Source organism: Gavia stellata, chromosome 6 (assembly GCF_030936135.1).
Source record: "Gavia stellata isolate bGavSte3 chromosome 6, bGavSte3.hap2, whole genome shotgun sequence".
Lineage (NCBI taxonomy): Eukaryota > Metazoa > Chordata > Aves > Gaviiformes > Gaviidae > Gavia > Gavia stellata.
The window spans coordinates 57,878,228-57,894,247 of record NC_082599.1 but is presented as its reverse complement, the minus strand read 5'-3'; the positions used below and the strand labels follow the sequence as shown (position 1 = coordinate 57,894,247).

At 43.0% G+C, this 16,020-nt stretch overlaps 1 protein-coding gene across 1 annotated transcript in view; it reads right to left on the bottom strand.

Annotated features, from left to right (window-relative positions):
- Nucleotides 1-15,415, bottom strand: part of HECW1 (HECT, C2 and WW domain containing E3 ubiquitin protein ligase 1) — a 178,032-nt gene extending 162,617 nt beyond the window's left edge. The window contains exon 1 of the mRNA XM_059818508.1: nt 15,112-15,415. Coding sequence (XP_059674491.1) covers nt 15,112-15,400 — 289 coding nt within the window. The 5' untranslated portion in view covers nt 15,401-15,415. The remainder of the gene's footprint in view (nt 1-15,111) is intronic.
- Nucleotides 15,416-16,020: the final 605 nt, after the last annotated feature.

Sequence of the window (16,020 nt, the reverse complement as noted above, 5' to 3'; positions counted from 1 at the left end):
GCTCTCGGCCCCCAAACCCAAATGACTGACAACAGAACGCTGTCCCCTCGCAGTGTTTCAAGGCACCTGGCAGCTGTCAGACTGCCAAGCCCATCTTCAGAGAAGTCAAAGAGTAATCTATAAAAATGAACGACCTCTAAAAAGTTGCTGAAAACCAAGGCTGAGGAAGCAACCGGCTTACACCCACAGGGCTGCGTGTAAACACAAGGCAGACGGGTGGTGAGCCTAAAGAGCGGCCTTCATGCTTCTCTGCACGAATATGTTTTTAGTCTGCTTCCAAGTTTCATTTTAGGCTGCTTCAACAAGCTCTTTTCCAGACTAATCTGCAAGCTTTACGTGGTGTAGATGTGAGCAAACATCCTGGCCTCCGGGCAAGGGCCTGGATCTTGACCATCTTTTATCCAAAAGCTTAAAAACCGGCCAGTGAGACGGTGCTGCAGCCTCAGGGCCACGCTCACCCACTTACTAGCTTATGCCGGGCTTTCAAGCAAACAAAAAAGCACATATTGCCACCATACCAGGCCAGCGCTTATGGTTTTGATCATCGCTGAATGCAAACAGTGCAGCAAAAATAAAATAGACATATGGAGACGTTTACAGCCATCAGAGGGGAGCGGGGCTCACGGGCAGTGGCCTATGGGAGCCCAAAATGGCCACGAACTCAAGGGGCTGAAGCAGTGACCCAGGATGGGCCTGGCCATGGCCTCATTCCTCCAGCTTCAGGGGGATGAAATGGATTTTGCATCTGTGCCCTGCCAAAGCAAAAGGCCACGATCTCTACCCTGTGGAGACCAGGCAGCAACCTCCTGGATTTTTCCTCTCAGCAACGAAGAATACTGCCGCACCTCGAATCCTGTGTTTGGTTTTGGGTCCCTCACTCCAAGAAGGACATTGAGGTGCTGGAGCGTGTCCAGAGAAGGGCGACAGAGCTGGTGAGGGGTCTGGAGCACAAGTCTGATGAGGAGCAGCTGAGGGAGCTGGGGTTGTTCAGTCTGGAGAAGAGGAGGCTGAGGGGAGACCTCATCGCTCTCTACAACTGCCTGAAAGGGGGTTGTGGGGAGGTGGGTGTTGGTCTCTTCTCCCAAGTGACAAGCGACAGGACAAGAGGAAATGGTCTCAAGTTGCACCAGGGCAGGTTCAGGCTGGATATTAGGAAAAATGTCTTTCCTGAGAGAGTGGTGAAGCACTGGAAGAGGCTGCCCAGGGAGGTGGTGGAGTCCCCATCCCTGGAGGTGTTCAAGGAACGTGTGGACGTGGCACTGCGGGACATGGTTTAGTGGGCATGGTGGGGTTGGGGTGATGGTTGGACTTGATGATCTTACAGGTCTTTTCCAACTTTCATGATTCTGTCAGGACAGTTTTAATTTCAACAAAGATTTGTACAAATGCACTTTAACCAACTCAACCCTGCTACGGAAACAATCCTGGGTGGGTGCTGAGACTTGGTTCTGAAGACAATTACATTAATTACTAATCACACTAAAAGCTGAGGAAAAACATGAACCACTCAATCCAAGATTAAAACACATCAACTGTAAACACTGTGAAGTACTCGCTTCATTAACACATAGGTTAACAAGAAAACGAAGATGACACCATGCAACAAGGGACACCGTGCCACAGAACAGATTGGTGGTGCGACCAACTGCAGAGCAAAAGAGGCAGCCCAACAGACAAAGCCAAGAAACTCAAAGACTAATACATAAAATATATATATACAAATGTCAAACAAAGTAGGCTTCTAAATTGAAGGAAACTACGCTTTCACTGAAAGAATAAAGCAGCCAGCAGATACCAATGTTGTCCTGTTGGTTTTAAGTAGTTGTGCTCTCAAAGGAGGAAGGCAAGTGGGCTACCAACACCAAACTCTTCGGTGCCACTCTCCTGAGAGATTTACTACAGAAATCATTTTAAAGAGGTTATTAATGATTGCAATGGATAATTATAAATGGCAATGCTATCTACAATACATTTTCCCTTTCCTGACTTGCTAATTGTCAGTAATTATTTCACTAGCTGCGTTTCATGCTCTGTATTGATGTGGAAATCTTTCAGCACATTCACATAGTACATCTCTGCAGTAACCCTTCAACGGTAAAACCCTCTGGTATGATTTCTGTTCTTCCTCAGTACTTTATAGCTGGTTATGTCTCATTTTAAACGTCAAATTAAACATAAAAAAGGGCAGATAAGTATACACTATTGCGCTCCCAGCTTTGGCTTATTAATGACTACCTCCAGTAAAGGACCTTCCTGGATACACATTATCCAGAATTACCCACGTTGTTCTGTGGGAGTAGGAACACTCATATACACACACAAGGAGATTTAAACTTATGAACGGTCCCTTTTGCTTTGGCAGGGAAAACACTTTATATACTTAAAGGTGAGCATATACCGAAACATTGCACTGAGAACATTGCCTGGGAAACCTGACCAGCCCCTCATCCTGGTGGGGCACAGAGAGCATCCCTCAGCTCAGGCATGCCGCTCTATGGCTTCATCACTCGCGATGTTTATTTGTCATGTTTAGTCTCTGTAAGCTGCTGGAGATGCTCCACACCTGCTATGTTATTAAGATGTATGGGTAATTACTGTTCCTCAAGGTACATGTTTATAAAATACCATGCTTGCTTAAGGAGGCTTAGCTGAGCTAGACTGGATGGCCTTGCTTACGAAATCACAGACATTTTAGGCCAGAGTTTAGTGAATCACAATCACAGAACCAGATTGAAAGTGCTGTGTTCATACGTAGTATCTGGGGGGGCCAGCTGGCACTTCCACCGCCTCGGCTGTTGTCTGCTTCCCGCAGCTGGTCACAAACTCTGTGTCACACAACCTCTCTGAATTGACAGAGCTGTCAACATATGCCCATACCCAAACCAAATCACATCCCTATTGCGAGCTAAGCCAGCACGGATGACTGCAGAAAGCCCTTTCCTCCTTTTTGTTGGAAACATGCAGGAAGCCTGGAAAACCAGGCTGAGAAAAAGGACCGCTCTCCATCTGCACGTCCGAGGGAGATCCCCCCCGCTGAAGGGCAAGGATAAGCAAGTCGGTCTGTGGTTACAGCTGACAGGTGAGACCAGGGGAAAGCTGGAACAAGCTTCTCCCACCGAGTAGCATCTGCACCCTGCTTGCGGAGGCGAGAGACAGGGGCGTGCCGGAAGGACAGCGTCCAGAGCAAAAGGTCGGGTCGCAAAGCGCATCAGGGAAGGGACACACACGCAGAGCTAGTTGTGCGCACAGGGTCTGTGGACAGCCACTGAAGAAATACAGGCTCAGGCAATAGAAAGGATATTTTAATATGAGTTTATGGAGCTCTGCAATATGCAGGTCACCCCGAGTAGGAGCACTGAAGCCTTGAAGTATAACGTTTTTGTAAATAAAACATATTTACAAACATCATGATTTAGAAATCCAGTACGTAGAACCTTCTCACAGCCAGATGCAAGCCCTGCCTGTCTCTTTTGAAACCTTAGGTACTTCCCTCTTTCCAAAGAAATAAAACATTTTTAGTCCAGTAAAAATGTACATTAGTTGGGATTTTTAAGCCAGACAAATTTTAGCTCTAGAAAAATACATGCAGGTCCAAAAGGGAAATCTTTCTATTTCAGTTTTTGAAGGTATGTATTTTTAGAAAGTGAAAGATAAGAAATATCCCCTGGCAAGTTAAAAATAGCAGTAGTTGAAACTGGTCAGGAGGCTTGGAATGTATGAATACGCCCGATTGACCTGTTTTAGTTGGCAGGTGATACTATTCCAGGCATGATATTCCTTGAACATAGACATTACGTACATAGCACATTGACAAAGAAAATTGTGCATGTGAAATACACAGCTGTTTAGAGCACTAAATATATGTGCATATTGTGTGCATATATTTATCAACATTTATGCCATAAGTGAATAGACAATATGGTATGCTAAAGAGAAAGAGTATCTGCAAAAAAACCAAATTTTATTTCATATTTCTACCAAGAATCCCTATAACAAAGGAACTGACCTTAAAAACATGTTGCATCTTAATTCCCGAAGGTAAATGGTGAAATGCTTCGTTTCACCTCCACACAAAACGAAGAGCAGCGTTAATGCTGCTCCCTTTCATCTATTTCAGCCAGCAGCTAATGGCTTTTGACATTTTTCCAATGAAGCATTGTAATGCATCTCCCTCCCTCTATTTTTGAAATGAGATTAACCTTTAAACTAGCTCTCTGCTTAGCTGGCAACCCACTGCATAGCCTGGGTTTGGCCCCGCTTGGCCAAAAAGCGAACACTTTGCAATTGCTCTCAGATCTGGGGCTTCATTTCCCTGGATGGTAAACAGCTAACTGAAGGACAGTGTCAAGTGAGGGAACATTCAGGATGTGCTGCCCTTTGAACATCATCAGCTGGTCCTAGGGATGGGGATAGTAAGAGCATCTAAGACGGGGAGCCAGCAGACAAGGCTCCCTGCCTCCCCTGCGCTGGGGCGCACAGAAGTGCCGGCTGCCTCTTGCTGGTGAGAGGGAAGGCGGCTGCAGACCTGCGAAGCCGCGCTGGGACAGGAGCGGCGGCAGTCAGACCTCCCGCATCTCGCGTGGTCCTTAGAGGAAACGGAGAAGGTGATGCACAACCAGGCGCCAGGCAGCCGGGGCTCAAGCAGCAGCCGGAGGGACCAAGGCACACCAGCGGCAAACATTAGCAAGTGCTTCAGGAACCAGCAGCAATTCTGATGGACTGCTTGTCCTCACCAAACCAGATACCTCCAAGCACAGCCTTTTACTGCTAAAAATATTCTGCGCTGCCACTTCTATGCTGAGCGATCCCAATATACTTCACAAGCGCTATATATAGAGAGAGATAAAGAACCACAGCCACCAAAGAAAGCTATCTTTGGTGAAAGACAGTAACCAATCGATAAAAAGCACACTGTTCTTCAGAGGAATTAGGGGAAATGTTGATAAAGGCCACCCCTCAAAGAGATCTGTAAAAAACATGGTGAGGACTTCAAGTGCTGTCAGCAGCCTACACTAAACAGACAGGTATTTGAAAGCTTGCCTGAAATTCCCACAGAGAAGCAAACAGATAGTCAATACACCTTCCTCAGAAGGACCGATGGAATTCAAACCACCAATAGCCGAGTGATCCTTTTAGTCGGTTTGGTTTTACTAAGAGGCAGAAATGAAAAACCCACTCCCCCTTCTCAAACAACATTTTGCTGATACATGTGATCAGCCTATCTTTCCTCATTCTCTCATAACAACAACTAAAAAATTTAAAATAACTGGGGCTACCTTCAAAGAAGTAAATAATTAACATGAGACAGGAACACAATGTCAGACAGGTGCCTGGACTCAGTACACTATTCCAGTCTCTTATCCATCACTAATTTGATTTAGCACTACATATTACAACACTTGCTTTCTATAAACTTAATGCAATCATGGCGTAAAAATAGAAGCTACACTTCATGTCTTGATCCCTTATGAATAAGAAATAGCGTACTTCTAAAATTACAGAAGGACTTATAGTCTTTAGCTGAAGAAATTTGCTTTAGCTTGAAATTTAAAAGTGCTTTTGGCTAATATGTATGTCTATACTATAATGACATATGAAGATAGTTAGCAAAATGCTTTTAAAAATCATTTTCTGTACAAAGAGGCTAAACTCTGGTTGATCTGTTTTGCAATTTGCATGGAAAGCTGCAGGAAAGGGACATTGTAAAGCACAAAATATCAATAAAATTATTTTGCAAGATAATACAAGCAACAAGCCATGGATAAGCCTCCTATTTCTGATGTTTCTTCTCTTACCACCCAATTTATCACTTGAAGAACACCACAAAATGATGACAACAGCCTCCACAATTCACAAGTGCAGCTCGTAATGAGGTGTAACAGGCCACACCAGTGTTTCCTTTCACAACCCTTTAGCATTGCAAAACCTAGCCCTTGGAAACAGTGCTTCCAAAGAGTTGTACGATACAAGTGGTCATCATTCTGCAGGAGAGGAGCTATTAATGAGAAACGTATGCAGAAGAGGCAGATACCAGTTTCTTATTTGCAAAGATACCACAGTAAAAAAAAAAAAATCACAAATGATGGCTATCATTATAGGAGTCGATAGGAACATTTCAAATGACTTCAGCAGCTAAGATCCAGCTCTAACATGGATCGAAGCTTCCCTGTTAATTCATTTGCCAATTTCTGCTGCAGACAATGAATATACTGCAATTTACAGTTAGCAACCCTCCTTCTATAGCTTCTTAGAGAGAAGAGTTCTGGAAAACAAGGGCCTAATCCTTCATTGGTGCTGAAAGCTCAGTCCTTGATCCAAGAGCTATGGCATGTGCGTTGTTTAAAGTATGTGAATGGTTCCATTTTAATCCCACAAAAATCAACGTCCTACCCATTAGAAGTAAATTGGGAGGGAGAAAGTGTGAACAATGAGTAAGGAATAGCAGTGAGAGGAAGACATGGCAAGAGAAAGACCAAAGGAAAGTAGGGAGATAAAAGAGCATCAACTGTAATAAAACAGGGATAGAGTTGGCAAAGTTGCAACAATTCTTGGTCACTGAGGGCAGAAGACGCTGTCCTAAGTAAAACTGCTCCAGGCACACGGAAAGGCAGGCATGGTAGGTTTAAAACCTGAACCACCTAATCTGAGGCAGAAATAATTACACATAAAACCCAAAGGATACCTGTCGTCCGCTCCCAAAAATCAGGAAGTTACAACTTTCAGCAAAACACTTCCCTTTGAACATCTAGCTTACTTCCAGAGCCATATATGACATTATCCTTTACCATTTCAGCAGCCTCCAAATTACTGCTGGGAGATACTATTCTGCTCTTTCATGACACCGTTAGCAATAAAAAAGCAAACAAGACTGCCAATTACGGAGACCCCATTAAACCTTGGGACCGATATGCCTATGGGTTTTCAGAAGGCTCTGGATGAACCGTGGATCCAGTCTTTCCTCACTGTCCTGCCCTCCTTACAATTTGAGCTAATGACACTGAGAGCCTGAGCTCTGTCACTTGAGGGACTTCCTTCTCCTTCCCTGAATCAGTGAAGCTGATGGCAATGGGCCCTATTCTTCTATGGTATCCTTGAGGTGTTTGGGATCTGTGCTCCAGCACAACCCATCACTCATCTATTTCTCTCCAGTAACCAGAAGTCTTCTGCTGAAAAGGTAGACAGAATGAAGAAAGTGAAGAGCTGAGCTGGGGCTCAGCAATAACAGCTTGTGGGGGCTAAAAAACCCACAGCAGATGTTAGGTTGCAGTGGGATGGGCATCTATCTGGTAATACTGGTATCTTTTGGTTCTGCACACACCTAGAAGCGTAACAGTACCCACATAGCTCTCCTCTCCCAGCTACAGACTTCTGCTTTAAAGCTCCCACACTTCCAGATTTATTCTCAGCCCTGCAGCAGAGGGACCGCATCTGGGTTTTAGTACAGCAACAGCTATACTTCAGCTATGCATCACACAAGCTTCTCCACAATTAATGACATCCAACTTGCACACAGAACTGAAGATGGGAGGAAGGAATCCAAAGATGATCATGACTGCTTCAGTGCGTATTGAAAAACCAAAGACATGCAACATGTGGTAAGGTACAACATGGGAGGGTTTTGTCTGCTTGTTTTTAATATAACAACAGTTCCAAAGTTCTCATAGTCAGTGGAAGCCTCCCCATTGATTACAGCACAGTTTGGAAAATGAGGATTAGGAGAAAACAGTGCACCTATGAAATTTGCTGGAAGATACTAAAATAAGACATGCTGCAGGCCCAAGGCAATACAAAGACATGATGTAAGGGACATAACATCTGAAACGTGAACAAGGATGACACTTCTCCAGGTTAACAATGTTCATTAAATGGGGGGGGAATAATTTGCAGTATTTGAAAAATGGGCTTACAGCAATATTGAAAGACACAACAGCAATTAGACAGGCATTTGTGATCTGATACAACAGCAAAAAAAACCCCAAACACAACTTGTGTGCACCGAAGCACCACAGTGCAAAGAATCTCTTGAGAATCTGGAGTGATTTTATCTGAAAAATGGTATTCAATTATAAGCTTATTACAAAGTGGAAGATCTTCAGTGAAGAAAAAAATGTCTTTAGGGCTGGAGAGATCAATGGATGAGAAAGAGTACAAAAGCTAAATGCATACACCGTCATTACCCTAGTTGTGAAGGGCAGCGTGGGAATATTCAAGTGTTATGAACAGCATGTTTAAGTGTTATAAACACTAAGGAGTGGTAATGATTTAGTTTAGTTTAGAAAACTAAGAGAAGAAAAACATACGCTGAACCTCTAAAAAGCCACATGGCTAGCTTGACAACCTCTACAGAACAAATCTTTCTGCTTTAAGCCTTAACCTACCACGAATTTTACGTTTGTGCTGTGACTAATTCTACCCAGTCAATGGTCTGAACATGCTGCATGGATTATGCTTCTTTTGCAAGATTCAGGCCAAAACCCAGCTTTTGGTGCACCAATATCCCCCGCTGACTGATTTTTTCAGAAATGCTTTAGTGGGTGATCATTACTGGCTTCATTATCAGTCTGGGCTACATAGCGATATGGGCCCTCCTTGCACAGCACAGAGGCAGTTTGATCCATGGGCATAAGGACCCTGGAAATCACTAAGACATGAAGCTGCTGTACTCCCTTTCTGCCTTATTTCCCTCTTCTGATATTTGGGATGACAGTTGAAGTGGAAAACTCTTTTCTACCTGTTCACCTAGAAAGAGCTTCATAATACTGTAGCTGTTATTTTATGGAGATATACTAAATGAAAATGGGAATCTTTGGCACACAGTCAACACGTCTACCACATATTAAAGATATTTAAGGAGAAGAACTGGCAACCTACCGGCTTTCTTTACCATGACTTCCCTAGAAGACCATAAAGCACACCACCACTGCACTAACCCCTCTACAGAAGCTTTTTTGTGCATTGCTACTAACACCACCACACAAATGACAGAGGTGAACCTTGGAAGCACTGAAAGGGGGTATGAAAGCCATACGCATTGGGAATTTTCAAAGACCCTTGTATTCAAGTGTTGACCGCATCTACTTGTCAAGGGGTGAAACAGAATCAAAAGCTAACTGCATTCGTGTCGCACTTGGTGGGTCTGGAAATGGCATATCCTGGTTTTGTCTGGCTGAAGTGGTCCACCAGATACAGGACTGGGAAAGGCAAAATGTGACAGAGCCTGATAAAGAGAAGTCACTCTCAGGATCCAAGAGCAGCCAGATGAAGGCAAGCCAGGTTGGAACACAGAACCAATATTGCTGCACTAATATACCTGCCAAGGTCTATGGTACCCAATATCCTCTCTGTTCAGCATTTGTGCAGGCTTTCTGTTGTGGGGTTTTTTTTCATGACAGGTTTGCTTCTCTGACACTTTTTGTTCCTGAAATAAATAGTGCTGTGCCTAGTGAAAGCTGTCTGGGCACCTCTGTTGATGTTTTACAGAAAGAGCAGAATTGCAGGTGTCAAACAAAACTTAATTTGCTGAGGTGTTCACAGCCAGTCACGGCCGCCGTCCCCAGTCTGGCGAAAGACCCAACTACAAGATGACCTACGGAGGAGAAGCCCTAAGACCAGAGCGAGCTTCTCTTCCAAAGGCCATAGAAGGCCTGGGAAGGTGGGTAACCTCAGGACACAACGTAGCCAAACATCAACAAAATTCACTCTAAGCAGGCACATTGGGAAGAGCTTTGTTTTACAGATGGCTAAATCTGAAGCAGAGAGGTGGAGCAACCATCCAAACGCAGAGAGAGAGCCTGAATCGGGGATTAGAGCCATAACACAGGGACCCGCAACTCTTAGCCTTATATGCACATTACTGTTTCTAACATTTTCCACCTCTGCTGGCAACGTGTGACGCTTTCTGCTTGTATGCATTGGATGCTTGGTAAAATAGCTGTACAAACAAGTTCCGATCCAAGTCTGATGGCAGGAAGAAAGCAGCTCTTTTCACTTGCCTCAGTGGACAATTCAGCAACGCAAGGCCCTCTAAGCCCAAAATCAACCTGGAAAGTGTTTAAACAAATGTTTACACATCTATTAACCAACAGCTTTAAAAATTAGATTTGTCAGATTATAGTGAATTCCCTTTTTGGGAGAGAAGAAACATCAAAGGCTGAAACAGAGTTGGAAAACAGGCTGTTTTAAAGCCAAACTTCAGTCACTAATTAGGTCAAGACATTCCTACTTATATAAACTTGAGAGGAACTACTCTATCAAAAGCCAAATATGGACAGGAAATTGGACCCTACAAGATTCGTATATGAAGAAACTTTTAATAAATAGCCTTTAATAACATTTTGCTTTCCCATAAGGAAATGTTGAAAGAAAAAAAGACTACTACATATGGGTAAGAAGAGTATAATGTTAGTCCTGACAAATTCCCAACATCAGCATGCACAGACACTGGAGCAAATGATTCTTTCAGAAGTCTGGTTTAAACATTTCTCATTAGCTACTCTGTATCAGATATGGAGATGACAGAATTGAAGTCTACTAGCAGCTAAAATACTGCTGCAGTAATTATAGGATAGCTCTTTATCTACAGGCAGCTGCCAGCAGTCCATATTAACTTAGATAAGAGGCTTCATACTGTAGCAAATAGTAATAGTAAATGAGATAACAGAGAACGAGAAAACTTCGAGATAAATACCTGCAAATATTCCATCTGTCTCTCAGTAGCCGCTAAGAAAGAGTTCATTTTAAGAAATAGACAAAACACACTACCTTCATTATTCATAACTTTGTTTTGGTTTCACTTTTTTTTCCAACATACATTTTCTTTACATGCAGCTTTTCTGCAAAGAAAACTCAAATTCCAGAGATTCTTAAATAGCAACAGAGCTGTGTTATGTTTGAATTTCTTAGAGAATGCTTTTTGAGCGTGTACATGTATTTTTGATTGCAGATGTGTTTCTGAAAGACTGATGTTCGCAATACTAAAGTTCTCTTGAGGGAAGGCAAATGCACATCTCAGGTGAGGTGTTACAGAATTTAGAGGTTCCTCTGCATAGCTCAGAGCTGATATATAGTATATACAAGGGGAAGTTTGAACATATCTAGAATTCAAGCTTAGCAGGAATGAAATGTAATTCTGCTCCTGAAGGCACAATATGTCTTAAACACCCAGAAAATCTTGTTCTTCCAATTCCCATATTTTTTGTCATCTTACCACGGCTAATCTTAAAATGCACTGAAGTAATAACATCTATATTTTAACAGAGTCAACATTTACCATTCTCCCTTCAACTAAGGAGTTTTTCTATGGCACTTCATCAAAATCACATAGGCGTGTATGGATGTTTTCATACAGCTAAAGGGTGGATATACTCGATACTATTTTTCGCCATGAGACACGTGACCACCATTTCTTACCATGTTTATCAAGAGACTGGCTGGCTGCCTGCCTAGTCCATTGCCTGAGACCATGAGCAAAAGTTAACTCTAATAACCAATTCTAAATCCAGCTTTTACCTGCTTCTGCAAAGACCACTTCCCAGCTGGCCACCCTTAGGAATGTGCACATGGATTGAAGAGGAGAAAAACAAATACCTTGTGATAAAAGGAGCTGTGGCTCCTTCACATGAAGAGCAAGCAGCCACAATTTCTGTACAGGGAGGACTCCCTTAACTCTTCTTTCAGGCTACTTCAACCTTTGAACAGCATCCCAAAATGTCCTATGGTATCAAAACATACGAGCTACATGATTTTTGCTTCTTTTCTTTTGGAAGCCTTTTATATCATCTATATTTCCTCAGGCTTGGAACATCTTTGTTCTGAAGCCTGCAGTTTATTGGGGATCATCAATATTTTAGGGATGGTAGTGGCAGTAAGAACAGACGAAGTTTTATGCATTTCAAACCCAACACTCGTATAAAATTTTTTGGAGATATTTCCCAGAATACTACAATGGCAATGCTTAAACTTCTCCAAGGTGAAAACTGCCTTCTATTCTGCTTTTGTATAGTCCCTTCCTGGGATACCCAAGAGCTCCCACAAGACAAACACCAACACTAATGCTCCCACACAGAGTTTTAAAGAAAACCCACACCATACTGCCTGATACCCCAAGGATGCAAATAATTTCTCATTATCATGGCTCACCACAATATTAAATATTGCTACATTCAAACTTTTTAACTCAAATTTCACCAACCCAAACAATCACAAAAAGGATTGGGCTGTATCCACAAGCTGGCTTTGAGACAAACACTAGAGTGACCAGCAGCAATGCAATAGTTAACAGTGTTGCCATGCAAGTGGTAATAATAGGCTTCAACACTAATCCTCTATTGAGCAGACTGGGAAAAGCTCATAGTTTCTTTGGTACTCTTGTTCAGTCTGGCTGCTAATTCACAACACAGTCGTGTATCAGTTTACATTGTGAAGGTCATACCCCCAAGGCCAGGAACATTCCCTCTTTAAACAGGAGTGCAGGCTCATAAAATCTGTGCAAACGCACACACAAGTCTAAGCCATTAAGGATGTCTAGAACTCCCATCCCCATGGATTGGTCACAAAAATTGAATACAGGATGCACCAGCATTTTATTTCAGGTCAGAAGCATGCTTTTGTAATGACCTTTCCAACTGTCCCCACTTTGTCACCACCAGACTGTGTGGTGATCTTCAGGTACACAAACTCAATTCTGTCCCGATGAAGCTGAACTGAAATATGCACTACAGCGACTCAAGGGCATTCCATCTGAGGCTGTTCTAAAGCCAAGCCCCCAAAATGCATTCAGCAGATGTTTGCTTCCATGGACCCATTCCTACTGGTTCCCCTTACTTTGTTAATGGGGATATAGCCACAGTGCCAGATACCTTCCTAGATTCCGAGTGTTTTCCATGTCAAACGAACACCAAAAACCAAGTGATCTTCACAGTCTCCCATGTTCTTTCTTTAAGGGAACGAAAACACCAAAGCTCACCTTACATTAGGTTTTGAGAGGGGAGGGGTGGGAAGAGGGGAAGGGAAGAGAAAAAGGGAATGAGGGGTGCTGGTGCCTGCTATTTCCTCAGTTATTTACATTGGGAACCTGAAAGGCTGGAGACAAAACACCTTCAAAAGACACCAAGGGTCAACTGTTGGCTTCTTGGGGACTGGACACACCATTCATTTTTAATTTGGCAGCAGTGTTCCTTGGAACAAGCCATAGACTATTACCATTAACACCGGGCATTCAGCCAGCAGGAACAAAGGTACACTTCACAATTTGCACTTCTAATTTACTGGGGTGTCTGGAGCACCATCCTGTTTGATACAGTAAATTAAACAGGAATAGCAGGATGGATTTTTCCTTTGCCCAGTTAAACCTCTGTGTATTCAGGTTACCTATCAAAAAAACTTAGAATGTGTCTTCACAGCCCTCGATACCATGTCTGAGCTATGAAGCCTGGGTGAACAAGTTCATGCAACATGAAACAGCTCTATGCACTTTCTGTTGACCCCAGACCACCAGAAGGTACGATTTGCCTCTCTTTATCAAAGCACCACAGTCCTTCGTGAGCTGCCTGTGCTACTGCAGAACAGGCTTAGAGTATTTCTTAGTACCTAGTACTGGGGGCTGCTGTATCTTCTCATCTGTTCCAGTAAAACACTCAACTGCAAGCTTAACTGTAAACATAAGTAAATCTGTCAAGGCCAACAAACCAGATTGCTTTCAGAGCTTCTGTTTTAAATCCAGTCTATTTTTTTTCCCTAAAAGACTTTAAATTTCAGAAGCCTACTTTTATTTTCAAAGCAGGGTATTTTATGTCACTCATGGGAACAAGTACTGCAGCGTGGCTCACTAACCCCCAACTCCTTCCCTCTATGTCCTAAATTGCCACCCTCATGTTCCCCTTCTCCCAATCTCCCCAATACCCTGAACTCGTGCCTAACACTGTGCCACCAGGGTTCCTCTATATGCTCAGAACTCCCATCCAGTACCTTCTCACGTCCCCTATGTCGCCAACATCTGGGTTCCCAACATCCTCAGCACGTGATGCCAAGCCTTCTGGTTTTATCCACCAAAGCACTCAAGTAACAACCGTTGCTCCCTACGATGTCGCCTAGGATTGCTCCAAAAGCTCAACTCACAACACCGTATGCTTTACCTGGTTTTGGTCTGCTATCTGGGCAAGATGAAACAGTGCTATTGGAACTCAAATACCTGCTTAGTGCTAGGCACACTTACCCAAACAGATAAGGGCCATGTTTTACCAACATTTCCCTTTATGGGGGCACCAATTTGAGTCTGGTCTTCTTTACCAAGTCCTGGTTTTCAGGAAACATTTAAGAACTTCACATTTAAGACCTCTAATCCATAGAGGAACATGTCTGAAACTGATCCACCATGTTCAAAACTTACCAGAGGGCAAAGAGTTAACACAGACTTCAGTCTAGGCAGTAGGACTATTTCCATAGGAACCAAACCAGGATAAAAAAAAGCTAATTTTATACTGCAGTGAAACAATCAGGTAAAAGTGGATTGAAACCATTTCTTGTTACTCCTATGTGGGGCTGGATTTACTAGACAGAAATGCCAAAAATATGCTAATGTACATTGCCGAATCCAGCTTCCAATACACCAAAAAAAGGAAGAACTTTCTGGGACAACTCCAGACTGCCTCAGTCTATAATTATTGTTCGAATCAAAATATCCTTTGGCTATACAGAAAAAGACATTCTGTTTCACGAGGTTTTTAAATGATTCATCTTCTTGACTTGTAAAACCTCTCATCTGTCACAGATTACTCAAGGACTTACAAGAGGAAACCCTGAAAATATTATGCTGTCTTTATAGAGGAGGTATTTTCCCAAAATCCAAATGGCTTTAAAAAGAAAATATCTTGACATTTCAAGAAACCATCAAGAGAAAGCCTTCTCATATCTCTGCTGAAGGAAAAGTGAGCACCAGGACTGCAACCAGCAATTCAGAAGCAGAAAAAGATCTCGTAATATATAAACCCACTTAAAGACTATACTCCATGGAGCTCTATCAGCCCTTTATTACCATTAGCCCATATTACCCTAATACTTACAGCTAAAAAAGGCAGCAAGAAACCCAAAGGGGAAGGGGTAAGAAGGACTTACCTATGAGATACATGCCGATCCAGTCCCCTGCATCCACTTCCTCCTTTATATCCCAGTATATCACTAGGTCCTGTGAATGCCCGATGGAGTAGTAGGAGCTGCTGACCATCAGGGTAGACCGGCTGTCTGAAGTGACAAGGTCCGTGTCACTGGTAGACCTAGGAATGGTGACCGTCTCATGGGAATTGTTCCTGATGTCCATGTTATGGAACTGGTCAGGGTTATAGCTGTATCTGAGAGGCTCTTTGCACCGGCGCCGATTTTGAGAGTTCCTAGATGGAGACGCCATGGCTGCCAGGCCCAGGAACCTGTTTTGGTACAGATTCTGTGAAGAAAAAAGAAAGGATAGTATTTACAGTATTATTCATTTTTCAGCAATGTCAAAGTTCAGGAAAAGTAGTAGATCAGAATGAGAAAGTAGCAGATCTTTTTCCATTCGGCATTGCACAAAAGAGGCATGAAAAGGTGTAGCAGGAAACATAGTGCCAACTCAACTCCAACTCCGTAATTCTTACTATGAAAACAAGTGTAAGAGCAAGCCTTGCACCACCAAGCTCAGCCACAACTAGCAGCACGCAAGGAAATTAATAGTAGCTGGCGTCCTCCACATTAATGCATGCATCCAGGCACAAACATCCCAACTATCAAACAGCTAGAGCGCCATTCTCTTTTAACATCAGAAGACAGTCTTCTCACTTTTGACACCTAGAGTTAAGTCTTCTCCCCAGTAATTCTTGTTACATTTGCAGAAGAATCTTTTCTTAAAGCGCAGTCACCCCAGAGACCGTATCCCATCTGGAGAGACTGGTTAGCAATGAGTGAGAGTTCTTCCTCCCTGCTGGAGATCTGAAGAGCAAGAGCCATGAAAATGGCATTATCCCTGTTACTGAAATAGAGATGTCTTCACTG